The 15810-nt window shown below is 41.4% G+C and overlaps 2 protein-coding genes across 3 annotated transcripts; one reads left to right on the forward strand and one right to left on the reverse strand.

The window, feature by feature from the left end:
* Positions 1-904: 904 nt before the first annotated feature.
* Positions 905-13538, reverse strand: LOC147795803 (NADH-cytochrome b5 reductase 3-like). Of its 2 annotated transcripts, none has more exons than XM_087130676.1 (9): positions 13477-13538; positions 10024-10176; positions 7540-7612; positions 6055-6161; positions 5372-5501; positions 4098-4181; positions 3807-3892; positions 2880-2979; positions 905-2308 (listed from the first exon to the last, which is right to left on the reverse strand). In XM_087130676.1, exons 1-9 carry the CDS (start codon positions 13495-13497, stop codon positions 2136-2138), a joined length of 927 nt encoding a protein of 308 aa, XP_086986802.1. In that variant the 5' UTR covers positions 13498-13538; the 3' UTR covers positions 905-2135. The 2 variants fall into 2 exon arrangements, with proteins under 2 accessions (XP_086986802.1, XP_086986801.1); XM_087130675.1 differs by lacking the exon at positions 13477-13538 and adding an exon at positions 10387-10628.
* A 212-nt stretch (positions 13539-13750) lies between these two features.
* Positions 13751-15433, forward strand: LOC147795804 (uncharacterized). The gene is made up of 3 exons (XM_087130723.1): positions 13751-13802; positions 14338-14509; positions 15110-15433. Exons 1-3 carry the CDS (start codon positions 13770-13772, stop codon positions 15238-15240), a joined length of 336 nt encoding a protein of 111 aa, XP_086986849.1. The 5' UTR covers positions 13751-13769; the 3' UTR covers positions 15241-15433.
* Positions 15434-15810: the final 377 nt, after the last annotated feature.

Raw genomic sequence — 15810 nt, forward strand, 5'->3', positions numbered from 1 at the left:
GCCGACGACACGCTCCACTGTTACGTGCGTGCCTCTTTTTACTCTATCTAGTATCTCAGCAGCTGAAATGTTTCCTTTCTATTATGCTAACAAACTTAATGTTTAAAATGTCATATTTTATGTAGTTCGTTTGACTTTTTTGATGAAATAATTAAGATGGAATTTTCATAACGTTGAGATTACATTGTCATTGCAAACCTTGTTGAATGTGTACATGTACGGGCCGTGTGAACACTCTTGTAAGAGATAAAATTTTAGTACTTACTTGAGTTAAATTTTGGGGAAACCTAAGTTGTTACAAGTCACTAATTTTTTTGGTTTGAACTGAGTCGTGTTAACGTAGTGACTCGAGTTGAGTCAAGCATAAAACACAAGTTGAGTCAAGTCATTTACCCATCGCAAATCAAGTCGAGGCACTGAATATTGTGACTCGAACCAGACCCGAGTCGAGCCGTCAATACAACTCTGGGGAAATTGAATTGAATTTGACGGCATTCATTCAAGCATTCCTTAAGTGCCTTTGACAGTAGCCTTCATCACCAGTACATTAAAAAAAAAGAACTTTATAATTAAGTTTCGATTTCTTCCCTGCCAGAAGTACTATAACCAGCTTCCTCTGGTATCAACTTCATCATGCTGCCGAGCCAGAGAATGGTTACCAGCCAGAACTGCCACAGAATTTGGCATTTCTTGCTCAGCAAATATAAATGTTGAGCCCGATTGCGAACTCGGGTTGCCCAGTTAAGAATGCCAAATCAGGCAGAAACAAAACAGTTTCTACTTCCACATGAGGTTCCCGAATGGCGCATTCGGTTTGAGGACCAACAATATGTTTTAAGAGATGAGCAATTTCCAATTGAGAATTTTTCATTAAAGTATACTCGGATTTTGTGACAATTCTCAATTCATTTCAATTTATATATGGATCTTTAGTTTCTGTAGAAATGCTCTTTTTTAATGAAAATAACCAGGTATTATATAGATAATGATTCCAGTCATTTTGCACTTTATAATGGTGACAAAAGTAATCTTTTATTTGATGTATGTTAGCATTTAATTACTGTAATGTAGGAAAGCTTTACTATAGAAGAGTAACTAATTCCATGCTTCTACTTTCATCGTTTGAATAAAAAGTGATTAATCACAATATAAAATGTCTGAAACACAATTTCATTTCAGAAAATATTACATGAAGATTCTCAGGCGTTTTTGCCTCCATTTTATAAAAAGCCCCAACAAAGGAATTTTCACTCCAAAGTCCGAAATGAATACAAATATTTATCTAGTTCATCCTTTGCTAGCATGCTTTATACAGATCTAGAAATCCAAACTTTACCTTAATGCCGTGAGCACGTAATTTTACCAGACCCCGTTTTGTTACCTCTTTGAAAGTCTAAATATCTGGAATTCACGTCTAACCAATTTTTCCCAATGACTTTGTCAAATGAGCATCTATCAAGAACAATTCCAAGCAAAGTTTGCTCCTGTTTCGGCAAGTCAAGGTATTCCATTCTCCACAATTCTTCTCCATGATTTTCAAGGATGTCTCTTTCATGCCTCTCAGTGAAGGCTCATTCCAAGGATATCAATGCTTCTAACTATAAATATACTTTAAAAAAATTGCGACTGGCTCCAACAAAATGAGTATCTAGGTCAATTTATCTGGTTCAGTTTCCATCAGACAGAGCACAGAGAGAGCCTTAGTTTGACGTACTAAGCATTGACAATGGGCGTTGGTCAAGAGATTTGAGGGTTGCAGTTGAGTGAGTGCAAAGACTTGTTCGAAGGCCTTCGAACTAAGAAAAAAAAAAACCTCAAAAAAAACACACAAAAAAAAGGCGGTCTAACGACCTGCGACACCTTTTGCTAGGCTGGGTCACAACTGTTCTCCCAACAAATTGTCACAGAATGTCTACAATAACATCATCTAAAGACGTTAACGTGAACTTCATCTACAGAATTCTATGGTCACACCGGTTAACACACCCATCTTGTGTGACCTTAATCCACCGGCAGCGGTTAACAAGAAGTTCTTTTCCTCTGACAGGAAACCCGAAATCCCACTGGTTCCCCTACTTTGCTTCTTAAGCACAGTAGTCATTTTTCTTCCTAAACCCCCCCCCCAATCCAGTGCTCTAGTAAGAAAACCTCATGTCAGGGGTGTAGCCCAGCTTCTCCAGGTTGGGCAGGCAGGCGTAGTTGATCATGGGAGGCGGTCCGCACATGAGGATGATGGTGTCACTGCTGGGCGGTGGCATGTGGTCGCGGATCATATCCTCACTGACGAAGCCACTACTGTACTTCCAGCCTACAGGAAAAAAAAAGCCAGTCGATTAATAATGCGTGTTTATGAGCAGGTATAATTTTTGACCCAGGAGGAAAAACAAAGGGCCTATTTGATTTGCTGGTACCACTGACCCCAATCAGTGATCTGATGATGGTTCACCGAGACCAGAACCTGCCTAATGATGTAAGTTCAATTCATTTATATAACGGTTTTTGCCTTTACCAACGTATATATTAATAAACACTTTGCTCAGTGCTAGTCTGAGAGCTTGTGAAAAAGTCACAAGCTTACTCGGGTGGGACTCGAACCCACGACCTCCTGCTTACTAGTGCAGACATCTTAAAACAGGGCTCAAATCAAATGTAAACACGGATTTACATGATGAGTAAGGTTGACACTGCAAAAACAAACCGTGATGTCATTAGTACATAGGCCTGGTCTAATCTCAGGAGGTGTCTGAGAATTTATGGCTGCGGCTAAAATTCACACGCATCAATGGAAGCCACTAGGTAGCAGCAATGTTCACTTCGCATAGACCCGCATGTTACAGGTAGCCGCAGCCAGTCACAAATCCCACTGTGTGGGACCTCACCTTCCTCCGGCCGGTCCAGTGTGTACCACAGCTTGAAGCGGTCACCGTGCTCCTGACTAATCTCCTCCAACTCTGGCCGCAGGAGAATGTCCTTCTCCGTCTGTCCAAAGTGACCAATACAAACATCTCATTGGTCATCATAGACTCCCAGCAAGCAGTGGCAGAGGAAAGTTTACATACGGTACGCTTCAAGTCTTCAAGTGGAATATTTTAAGACTATTTCTGACCAAAAATTTTTATATCCAATCAATCAGATCATCAACTCTTCTTTAAAGCTTGATTTACAAATTCATGTAAACAAAGTAGATGTCCTGGCTGATTGGCTGTAGAAAAAAATTATGGTCAAGAATCGGCAAAATCGGAAAGATTTGACTTGGACTCTTTCAGTTCAAGTGTAGGTAAACTTTCGACCACAACAGGACACGCCTGAGTGATGTCAATATCAGGTCATCCAATCACGTCATGTCACAAGATGAACTGCCATCCAGTTACTTGTGACCAGGTTTCTGGTCACAAGTATTATGGGCCAAAATCTGATTGGATGACTTATCATCAGCTGCAAAGCTGATTGGATGATGCACTGTTGGCAAGAAATCGGATTGGATGATGCATTAATGGCCAGACGTCTGATTGGACGATGCATTGTTGGCCAGAAATCTGATTGGATGATGCATTATTGACCAGAAATTTGACTGGATGATGCACAGTTATCCAGAAATTGGATTGGATAATTTAGTATTGTCCATAAATCTGATTGAATGTTTTCAATTTTAGATTTTAACGTAACTCAGCATAAATGATACATAATTTGGGTACCATGACCAAATGAGCCAATATGAGCTACTGTCAGGGACCACATTTTGTGCATGCATTCAATTAAGTGGATTAGGTTTGACAGAAACTAGCACTGGTGCCCAGCTTTATCACCTGGTTGGCAAACAGCAGCCAGAGCTGGCTCTTATCAGCCGGATCCTTCAAGACTTGACGTGCCAACTGCAGCATCGGGGTGATGCCTGCAAATGCCAAAAAAAAAAAAACAATTTTGATCTCCACTTAAAACAGAAACTGATATTTTGCATCCATTCTGCACTCCATACTTTTACCACAACCACAGCATTTATCATTACAAACATTACGAGGGAAATGTGAATGAGTTTTCAGGGTGCAGCTATGGCAGTTTTGCTTTCTCGTCACTAGGGGGCGCCCTCATCTCCTCACCTGTTCCGCCAGCGATCATGCCAATCTTCTTAGCATTCCTTGTCTCGGGTGGAGATTTCTTGTCTGCTCTGATGCTGAACTTTCCTAGAATGAATACATCAAAAACACCCTAAACTGTGATCAAACTTGCTCAACAGCGATCAACAGTCTTTATATCAACTCCTGTTTCACAAGAAAACTGGTTGTTACCTTGGTTAGTTTTCTCAATAACTGTAGATTGGTGATTTGCAAACAAATGAGTGGGCTGGGATTTGAACTCATTACTTCTTGCCTACCAGTGCAGACGTCTTAACCAGCCCACCATCGAGCTTGCTGGGATCGGTAGCTGGCTCGAATCCAACCCGGCAGCAGGTACCACAAGTAGTCAGTGATATTTATTTGGTTGGGAGTCAGGGAATCTGACTTCATATTAGGTTCTGCCCTTACACCGACGTATTATCCACTCTGTATTCTCAGATAAATCTGAGTAGACGTCATTACAGTGATGGTTCGACATTCATGCGCATGTCGCACGCGTTCTCAAATAGGTGTCCAAGTGCCCTTGCAGCGAGTCACAACACCCTATCTGCTCTGAGCGGTAACATGAGAGGGCGCTTTTCACATGGACACGACGATCCTCTGGTGGGAAATGGGCACGTGAACGCACAGGTATACGCACGTTTGTCGCAAAGCGTGGTGAGTGCACGCAACCAATTTATGTCGGACCATATGGTCTTCACGTGTGCACTGAGCGTGTGCATGAACTCAGTTGAAGAACTTCCCACTAGCCTGTCTCTCCTTTGCTGTTGGGGGCGCACTTCAACCTAGGGTGATCAGGGTGCTCTCACCAACACGTGATCCAACATACTTCCGCCCAAAGACTGCAGCACCACGCACAAACTTTACACAGAAGGCGAGCCTTCAAATGTTTATAAATAAGTATGAGACAAAATGTGCTGTACAAATGGTGACCGCTATGCCATTGGGTAAAGAATCAGTGCTAAATGTTAGATGAAATATGAACCTCAGTGTTAAGTCTACAGTGTACAGTTGCTTAACCAAATGCCTGCCTACGGTATTAAGGTGGTTAATTTCGGGGAAAAACCGAACGGTAAAGTGACACTTAGACTTCTTAACGGACCGGTTGGTGGAAAACGTGCTTAAACACAATGCTACATCCAATCAAGCCTCACGATGGGCTAACTCTAAACATAATTCAAAGACAAGTGATAACTCCAAACTTAATTGGGACGATACAAAAAACACGCATCAGAGCTACATGTACATGTACTCACCACATCCGTCGTACACTAGCAGTCCGTTGGGACCACGGACATCGATGGCATCACCGATAGCCATGTTGTCTAGGTACTGCGACATCTTACCTCCCTCGGGGAACTTTGGGTGTACGTTCTTGAAGTACACCTGGGGGGGGGGGAGTTGAGAAAGGAATGATGAGATTGTGGTTGTTTCTGAGACTGCATACTTCTAGTGGTGGCAGAAGTGGGATAATGTTGCCACATACTACTGTTGCTGGAATGGAGTGCCCTGCCCGGTTTGCAAAGCGTCATGCTCCAGAAAGCAGGAACTATGCAGATTTTAAATAAGTTTCACCGCCTCATAATGCAAGAGCTTGCCCCTTGTTGAATGTAACACATCTTCATCATACATTTAATGCATGAAAGTTTGGCTTGTTACCCAACATGCCCAAGCAAGTTTTTTACCACCTAGCACGTTTCTGATGGGATGACACTGCTAGGCATACAACGTTCTACTTCCAAAGCCACCATCTTATCACTGAGATTGCAAGTAGGTGTATGTACATGTAGCTAACTGTCTTTCACAGACTGAATTGGTTAAATATGAATGAAGCTTGTCACTGGGTCCCAGCCGATTCCGGCTAGGTTGAAAATCCTGCTATGCGGCAAATCTCCGCTGAACAGTGAACAGGGCCAAGAACGGTGACAGCTAGCTTTACCTTGATGACAAGATCCATGAAGCCCTTGTCCTCGTCGCTGGAGACAGGGGTGTAGGGTCGGATGACCAACTTGCCATCGATGCGACATGTCAAATAGATGTGCTGGCCTTAATTCAACAAAAATGACAAATAAACAGCTCAAGAGAAAGGCTTCTCATCAACTGGAATCTGATTCTGCTCTCCTTAAAGACGCCTTTCCATATGCGCGTCAACACTTGTGCCAAGCAATTGCTCCCCGGACAATTTTGAAGGCCGAATGCAATGCACACGTGCGCTATGTTAATGGAGTCAATTTTTGTGTTCGTAAAAAGTGAAACGCATGAACGCATCATGTATGCAACACACCCAAAAGCAAACATACGGAAAGGTGCCGTAATGCTGTATTTGGGGCTTTTAGATTTAAAATGCAAACAAAACTTCAATATTTACAAGTAAGAGTCATACATATACAAAGATACCATCTTGGGTAAAGCTTTTCATTATTTTTCATGAAGTCAGTGCCACTTTAAGTGAGCAAAAAGAACCCGTTAGTTACTTGACAACTCATCCTGTGGAGAATATACCACTTTTAGATTAGGTTTTTGAGAAAAATGCTGACAATCTGGTGTGGCGCTGAGATTTGAGCACTTGGCTGAATCCGGATGCCGTGGATGGTGATGAAATACCAGGCTCCGCTTGAAGAGAAAGACAAACAAGCAGGATACTTCTGCCTCATAATTACAGGCTCGCAGGCCACCACAAGTGATTTTTCATTGAAGCTTTGGCATGCAATACAGTAAGTTGTTTATCACAATTCCCAGGGCATTCCATGAGGACGGTTAAGTAAGTTGCTGACATCAAAGTCAACAGAGCAGCTTTTTACGGCCAGGTACAACAGAGCAGAGGAAAGAGTTTGGCAATGCATCAGCTAATTGCAAATGCATTTGACGAGTTGAGACTTGTTCGGGTTATTGACGATTCAGGGGGGGTGAATAATCCTCTGAGAGAACTTGGTAATGTCTTGATCGGTGTTCAAAGGTACTGGACAAACTGCCTCGTGTACAGGAAAATAAAGCAGCCTATAAGTACCATTAGGCTTTGCTTTGCACAGGAATTGCTGCCCTGGTTATGTCTAAGTGCAAATCATTTGCCTTTCGTTACATGTATTTACAGTGTTGAATTCTGGTTGATACCGAAAGGATCCCAGACATGCATGTACATGTAACAACTACAGGGTTTGGGCTATTAACAGCAACCGTAATCGGGAAAAAAAAGCTGTCAAACATGTAACTGAGCATGTCCCGCCGGTGAATATAGAAGACGATGAAAGGATTGATTTTCTTAAGGGGCGGGGAATTTTCAATGTTAGGCTCTGCTGCAGCTTGAAATGGCGCGGATGTTACAAGGGAAAATCCACTCGTGCTCAGCAAAAAGAAACTGATCAAACTTGGCAGCAGAGCGCCCTCGTGAGTTCATGCGCTGAGCATATGACCAATCATTACTCACCAACTGGCAGGCCCAGGATGTGGTCTTTGGATGGCAGGGCAAAGCGGAAGCGTCTGGTGTCATGACTCACAATCTGAACGATGAAAGGATGAAACAATCAAGGTAACAGACTACATGTGCCTGTACCTGCTGACTATGCACGGAAAAGATAAGGAGAATTTAAGAAATGAGACTGGATCCCTCCCAAAACATCCTCAAGCTCATTTTTCTTCTAGTCATTTGGTTTCAGTTTGTACGAGAAAGAGCAAACGGTGCTTTTTGTTTTGATGTATCAGACAACTTGACGAGAAACGACATTTCCAGGTTGTGGGTCCTCATTAATTTTAACACACTGCACATTTTTGGAAGGCCTGAAAATCGTTTGAGGCAACCAAAAATGTGGCATTTCATCAGGCAACCTTTAATGGCCTTTATGTTGGTTGAGGCTCTAGTTTGGAACTTCTCACGCACTCCACAAAGAAAAATGAATCAATAAAAAAAATACACTTTTCTCTATTATTTCCAAAAGCCAAAAAACAAGATGTCCTTTTTTGTGGGGGGGGGAGGAGGTATGGCCCCTCTTGCTCTCCTCCTCAACCACCCTCTGCCCCCGGAATCTGCCCTTGGAGACTTCCTACAACTTCCAAGAGAATCCACACACATGACAAAGCACCAATACTTGTAATGTACAACGCAATGTCCATGAATACACATACACCTGTCCATGTAAGTACATGTACTGTGGTCTATACATGTACATGCCATGCTTAACGCATGCAGTGTAAAACCGCTATCTTTTTGAACTTCTTCCGTTATCAGGGGCACTTAAAAATATTCACACAAAGCACACGTGGGTCTAAATATGCAACCCAAACTTGATAAGAAGCCTATTTTTAGACAGTAGAACTAACAGCATCGTGTGACACGTCTCTATCAAGAGTGTCGGAAAATAGCATAGAGATAAATCTCAGACAAATGTTTAAAAAAAAGACCACTAAATATGGTTGGTAAAGAATCGGACCAGAAAAAAATCTCCAACTATATCTCCATCCCCCAGTAGCAATTGTACGCCGTGGTGAGATTGACCAATGATAAAAATAGCTGAAAAAAGGCATACAGCTAAACTGAACTGTGAAAATCTCCTCTACTTTTGTACACAGCCAGTGAGGAAAAAAAGCTGAAATGCAAAACAAAAGAAGCTGAAATCAGCTAAAAAGCTGAGAAATCTCTCCCCGTTGATGATGCAGCATTGATGGTGCTGAACCATACACGTACATGTACATGTAGTTGAATACATTTGTACATGTGCCCATATGAGTAAGGGAAAAGAAGGACTCAACTACAAGTTTAATTTAAATATGATATACATGTAATAATAACAGTAATACTATTTACAGTTTTTACATAGTGCCTTGAACTAACTTAGATCAAAGCGCTATACATCATTACTACCCCTGTTCACTGGGCCCATGAAACATTCCAAATACCATCTCAGCTCCCTGGGGAGTATACAGCTCGATGCTTCCCTTTTCGGCGCAACGCAGCTAAATCAACCACAATAACCATCTCTGCCCTCGCAGGGTACCCAATTAATTACTCCTGGGTGGAGAGAGAGGCAATGAGTGACACAACGCCTTGCCCAAGGGCACACGCACCATGGCCCCTGGCTGGATTCGAACCTGCAACCCGCGGCTCTACCCACCGACTACAAATCTGATGCTCTTAACCTCTAGGTCACCCACTCCACTTTGAGTAACGGAAAAAAGGACTCAAGTCAAGTGCATATGTGCAAGTTTAATTACCATAGCGAGTACTAAAATATGATGGTAGTCAAGTACATATCTTCAAGTATACGAATGGAACTATACAGGCACATGTATACTCTACAACGCAGGGCCGACTCAATTCAAATAATTCACTATTCGAAAAGTTGACCTGCGATTCGATATCCCAATATTCAGTCGTACCGACCGGCAGATCGTTGATGATTAAACCATATACAAAATCAGTTGCAATAATGGACACAATTGTACATTAAAATCACTATAACTGTGATAACGGCTCGCCAAGTCTAGGAGTATCTCCAGCCATGACTTAGCAAGGTTTAAGAGACGAACAATACTTCTTGCTCTGTTTAAAATTTCTATTCCTTTCATTTTTTTACTTACTGTTAGAATCGTTGTAAGATATCCATTGCTTTTCATTAGAATCCGCAAGAAACAAGACTCCATCTTTCCCTTCCTTTCAAGAATTTTGCATTTGAATATATTCCTTAATATAATCCATCAAGTATTCGGATATTTGGCACAGCCCTACAAAAAGAGCACATGACACCGTGGTATGAGTCTGAACTTGGGACATCCTCCCACATGTCAAATATAGACATAGAAAGCATTTGATGACAACAAATAACATCAAAACAAAAACAACGACGATGACGACGACATATCGTACGAGTGTTTTCAAGAAAAACTAACAAACCAAAAACCTAGAATGATTTCTCACCTCTTTGTCCACCAGTTCAAATGGGTACTTCGTCTCGGGATCTTTAAGGGCTTTCAGTGGGCTGGGTGACTTGCGCTTGCCGCCCAGGACGTATCTCCCGATAATGACGGTGGCCGCAAGGACGCCAACGCCCACCAACACCGGCACACCAAACTGCAATGCAGAACCAATCCGAAGATTACCGGATATGTGAATTAGAACTTACATCTCAATCCTACAAATATGTGATTGGTGCTGTGATAAAGTCTGAGGTAACATCTAGGAATATAATCTCTTCTGCTGAGAACTGGTGATTTTGGAGTGACAATTCAACCAGTATAGTCTGCTATTAAGGTGTGCATGGACAGCTACATATGTACTTACATTTTCGAAAAAGGAATTACCCATTTTGATGGTTGCAACCACAGTAAAAGATGAATAAGCACAACATCTATAGCCCAAGCTGCCAGCAACTGTTTGAACCAGACTTTAAAAGGGCAGCCCGCCAGCAGAAATGACACGGCCAAGAGAAAATGAGGCTACTTGTGTGTAGTTCTGAGTATGTGTCCACTAACTAATGCAGGTTGTAAGAATCCTGGCATGTCGGATTGGCCGTATCACTCACTGATTCCAAGCGGACCAGAAACACAGGACCTCTGATTCTCTTTCCAATAGTGATCAATCTCGGCCAGGCCACTCTGATTAATGATTGGCTGCTCTACAAATAGAACTTTGAAGCTCATTGGTTGACATCGATTTAGGCCAAACCAAAAAAAAATATTTGTTTCCTATCACACTGGGAGAAATTTAAGAGTGCGGGTGGGCGAAATCAGCCCTGTGTAAACACTTGTTGCGTGGTTAAAGGACATCTGATTTTAGAAAGCAGATGATCGTGGGCATGTAGCCAGAGGGAATTCACAGAGCTGCCACCAGAATGTGTTGTAATAACTACAACAGAAAAGACTTCAGCGGGGACAAGCAAAGGCTGTAGCGGTGATTGCGATAACTATCTTCCATTTTCTGAAATCCTGGCTTCATCTCAAGCAGTGGGTTTAAAGCCCAGCACAGCACACCTTTGCCCAAGAAGGGACTATTTTTTCACAAGACGATCTTCGTATTGATCGCATGAAGCCAAAAAACGCATGTGGAGTCTCGGTCGGAATTCTGGGTCCAGTGATTCTGATGCCACAGCCAGAGACACCCCGAGGTTTCAAAAATATATGTAGCTAGGCAGTGTGTACACATGCAAAGGCTAAAAAAAGTTCTGCTTCCAATTTTATGGCATCTGAAAGCGGTGAATATTTAGCACTTTTTAAAAAAAATACTGATTCAGTGTGCGACTGTGCAACAACAGAAGTTGGGCTGAAATAAATTTGTTTCTAAAGAGAACAACACTTAATTTAAAAGGTAACAATTTTGTGCATGAATACATAGTCCATTGAATCTGCATACACTACATTCAAACTTCAAACAGGGATTACTACAAGACATATTTTTTCTTGTTTTCCATCCGATTTCATATTTTCCTCAACTTTTTCCCCAAGAACGCAAGGGTTGGGCAATCAAAATACAGCCGGTCGGAAAACTGAAGGCAGAACCTTTTTTTTTGCGTAATGCATCCAGGGTCTTACCTTCTGTGCCGACGTCAAATTTGGCGCGGTCAAAATGGAATTAATGATGGTGGCCAGTGGAGGCATGGTGGATGCGTGCAGCAAGAGGTTATAGAGGGGGAAAAAAGCGTGACATTACTTTTTTTAAACAGTCAAATTATTTCAGGCTATCAAAGAAAACTTCCTGCTAGAGATTTTGTCTACCGGAGACGGCCTTAATTTCTCAATGTATTCTGTTTTCTTTTCAAGATGGCCACTGGACTTTCTGAACTCTTTTGGTCATATACATGTGTAATTTACTTTTGTTTCTGAACCTGTTTTTCAAATTTAACAAGTTTTAATTAAGGGTAATTCCAGAAATTAGGGTCCATTTTTTTGTGTGTCCCTGTCACAACTAACATGATACACGTATGATGTAAGTTCAGAACATATTTTGTAATTTCCAAGAGTGATGAATTAATGCAAATTACCTGCCAAACAAACACTAATAGCTTGAAATCAATTCCGGTCATATTTCCATGTCAAATAACACAGGTCAGATGTAACAGGGACATGATAATGTCACACTTTTGGACCCCTAATTTTTGGAATTACCCATAGATATGTACGTGCATGTATTAATAAGTGAACATCTTGTCAGAAACTGTCCAAATCATGTTGAACATGTAACAAAAAAGGACATCTTAAAAAATATGGCATGCTGGGAAAAAGAAAGCAAGCAGGAATGAGCAACAAATTGATTTTTGTCACTTGGCCTTGCAATTGATTGATCTTTCTGATGTACATGTATGTATCTTTGGCACAAGCTTTTTTATGAAGCGGTGCGGATTTCAGCCTTCAAGCGCAAAATACTGCGGGATTCTACTTTTTGGTGGAAAAACAGCTAATTTTTTTTGGAAATTTTAAGGACGCATTTAAAATTTCACAAAGTGTTAGAAAATTACATCAAATAAATTACAAATCTCAGAGCACCACCTACATGTAAGCCATTATAATATACAGTAGTTAATGCAAAATAAGGAAGGAGTTCCATAAACGCCACCTGACAGATTCTGTTTTCTAAGTTAACAACTTGTTTTTTTCCCTCCTAAATCGAACTTTCTGGACATGTTTTTGCTTTCTGATGACTAATAAGCCACTGTAGGAAATAATTGGAGTCTGTATGTGGAACTCTTCCCCTAGATAATTGATTTCTATATTTTATTTTGTTATAAAGTAGTGTTACACAGACTGTGCAGACAACCAAAGATTTCTGTTCCCTTAGGGCCTCGTGTTTTAGGTCATGGCACAGAATATCTCAAGCCCAGGCATGCCAGGTTGTAGTCAACTCTTGTCTAAACAAAGTTGCAACTTGCAGGAACTACACAAATTATTTTGTAATATAACCAGGACTTCGTGATTAAGAGAGTGGAAAAACACCCCCCCCATTCAAGAAATTGGGATTTGCAAATTCATTGTTTGTAACAGTATTCTGAAATATTAAGAGTTAATTGTACTCAGCAAAGTCCACAGGTTTAGATTCCACAGTGCAGTTTTTTGCCAGCAGTAGTGAAACAGAACTTTGTTTTCTCAAGCTTGAGTTGTGATATAACATGGAGGATATAATAATGCACGTAGGCACACGTACATACGCATTGTCGCATCACGCATGTGTGTGCGTTCATTTCTCGAGACATGGCCTGATTTGATTGTGCCTAGACCAGAGACAAACAATATTTTTTTACCGTTATTTACACGAATTCGCAGCGCAAAGAAGCTCAGAATAACTGAGCATTTTACCACAAAGAACATCATGTTTCACATTAAATCGAATGACCACACATTTTTTCCCAAATCATAAAAAATGATCGGAATTTTGGCTCACCAATGTCTCCTCCAAGCCCATTTTTGTAGAGGTGTGGAAGACAAGGTCAAAGTTCAATGAAACTTGGGTAGCACGTTTGAATAAGTTATCTTTAATAATTCACAAAGTAATGTAAAAAAACTACTTTATTTTTTAAGTCATGATTTTTTAAAAACCACAGATCTGGTAACGAGATCTCTACATATTGAATAAAGGAAAGCAAACTCGATTTCAATCCGAACATAATTATTCAAGCAATTTTGATAAATTTGTAAATAAATATGAATATTCATAACCCTGTAGACGGCCGTAAAATGGACGATATAAAGTTGAATGCTGCGAAGATCGTAAGTTTAGAACCCTATTTTGAACGTATTTTGGCAGGGAATATGAAATCAAATGATTATTCAAACAAGGTTTAATGAAATGTAATTTAGGAATGAAATTGACAAAGTTAGAGTTCTTTTTGGACTAAATTTATCGTGTTTTGGTAAATATCAAAGATTATTGCAGGTCTGGTGTCCCAGTACATTGTGCATCAAGGGCATGAAAATACACCCAGGGAGCAGTCTTACGCGTCCATAACAACGAGTTCAAAATTGAGCTAGGCCTCTTTTATTTTCACATTTCTGACAGTCCCAAATGAAATATGAGAGCTGTGTATTAGTTCATATTCTGAAGCAGCAGCTAAACATGGCTAAACAACGTCAGATTTACTATCACCAACAGCAAGGATTATTTTTTGTCATGAATTTGTTCCCCTCTGTTGAATCTTTTAAGCTTGTGCATGTGAAACATGAAAAAGGCTTATCTAGCTGAGACTGCTACCCTCAAGAGTTCACGCACATGGCCAATAGATCTCCCATAATTCCCTGATGCTAGATTGCAGCCCAGCAGAAACGGAACAGCCGGGCCCGATCCCCGGAATCAGAGAGCAACTGGGACAGCTCCGAGCCAGAGGACACCCTGCCCAACGTGAGCTCGGCAGAAGACGAGGTTATCAGCGCAGCGTCCAGTCGCGGCAGGGGCAGGGATAAGATCCACCCTCCACAGGGTATGTCTCATGACCCCCAGACCGAGACCAGGCCGCAAAAACACGCAGGAGAAAACTTTGAAAAGTCAGGGAAACTTCAGCCTGTAACTAAGGAATACTTTCAAAGTGTTCAAAGGGGGCAGATGAGTCAATGCTTCATCAGCCAAGTTTGAGGTTTCAAAATTAAAATTCTAAACCACTTACTGGCAAAGTTAATATTGAAGCTTTTGTTTATCAGCAATTGCATTATTTATCATTTAATCTACCGTTTTTATATTTGTACAATTTATTCCCGTTGTTGAACGGGGTACCCACAACTTTCTGTTCAAATTGTTTTAGCAAAAATTCTCAGAACGGTAAAGTAGGTTTTTTCACAGGGAATTTTAAAACAAATAGCCTGGTACATGACAGGCTAAATCAGATTTCATTCGTCATGGGCAACGATTGCTGATTGACATTTTGGATAAGATGGCAATACTTTCCTGTTTTTCTTTTGATTTATATGTTGCGTTTGGGTTGCATGGCTATCTGTGTTTTACTTAAAAGGTTGCATGGCACTTTCACTGCTTGGAAATGCACATCGGAATTCTTTTTATCAGCTTTATAACATCTGCTCCCCAGGACCTAAACGGGACAGCAAAGTATGCAGACCACAGTTCCAGCCCCATAAACCGGCGTCGTCCAATCGACTTGCTGTGAACGGAGGCCAGTTGTCCAACAAGTCCTCACCCGTTTCAAGCATCAGAAGGTGAGCTGTCAAAAGGACCCCTTCCCCCCAAGGCCCAAAGGGGCCCTACTTATGGGCCTCGAGCTGTACCGACAGAGGGTGCTAGTTTCTCAGCAAGGGAGGCTTTTGGATCGGAAGTGAACTTCGCTGGCTCAAGAATGACTACGAGATGCACGTGTCGCAGTCTCGTCACTACCAACAAAATGATTATTACCAGACCAATGTGACTCTTTTTAACCGATGAGGGGGTGCTTCTGCTTGAGGTGACTTGCAAGTGCCACCTCTAATAAATTGATAACAGCATTCCTGTCAAGAAGAAATGATCTGTCAAACTCCGAATATGGCCCGTCAGGTTGGCCTTGTTTCACAGTTTTTGTGACAGGAAGCATCTGAAAATGCTTCTATTCTTCAGGAGGGGATGCCAGTCCATTTGGAGGTTACTCCCCAGCCAGTGCTGGAATCCACTTGCACTCCTGCATGGAGAGAGGAAGTAATTGGGGCAAAGTGGCTTGCCCATGGACACAGCATGTGGCCAATAGCTAGATTTAAACCCTCAAACCAACTAATAATGAATCATCCGTCCCCCTCCAGTTCA

The sequence above is a fragment of the Acanthaster planci genome, linkage group LG20 (genome assembly GCF_054643075.1).
Source record: "Acanthaster planci isolate LZ-2023a linkage group LG20, COTS_SCS, whole genome shotgun sequence".
NCBI classification, from domain to species: Eukaryota; Metazoa; Echinodermata; class Asteroidea; order Valvatida; family Acanthasteridae; genus Acanthaster; species Acanthaster planci.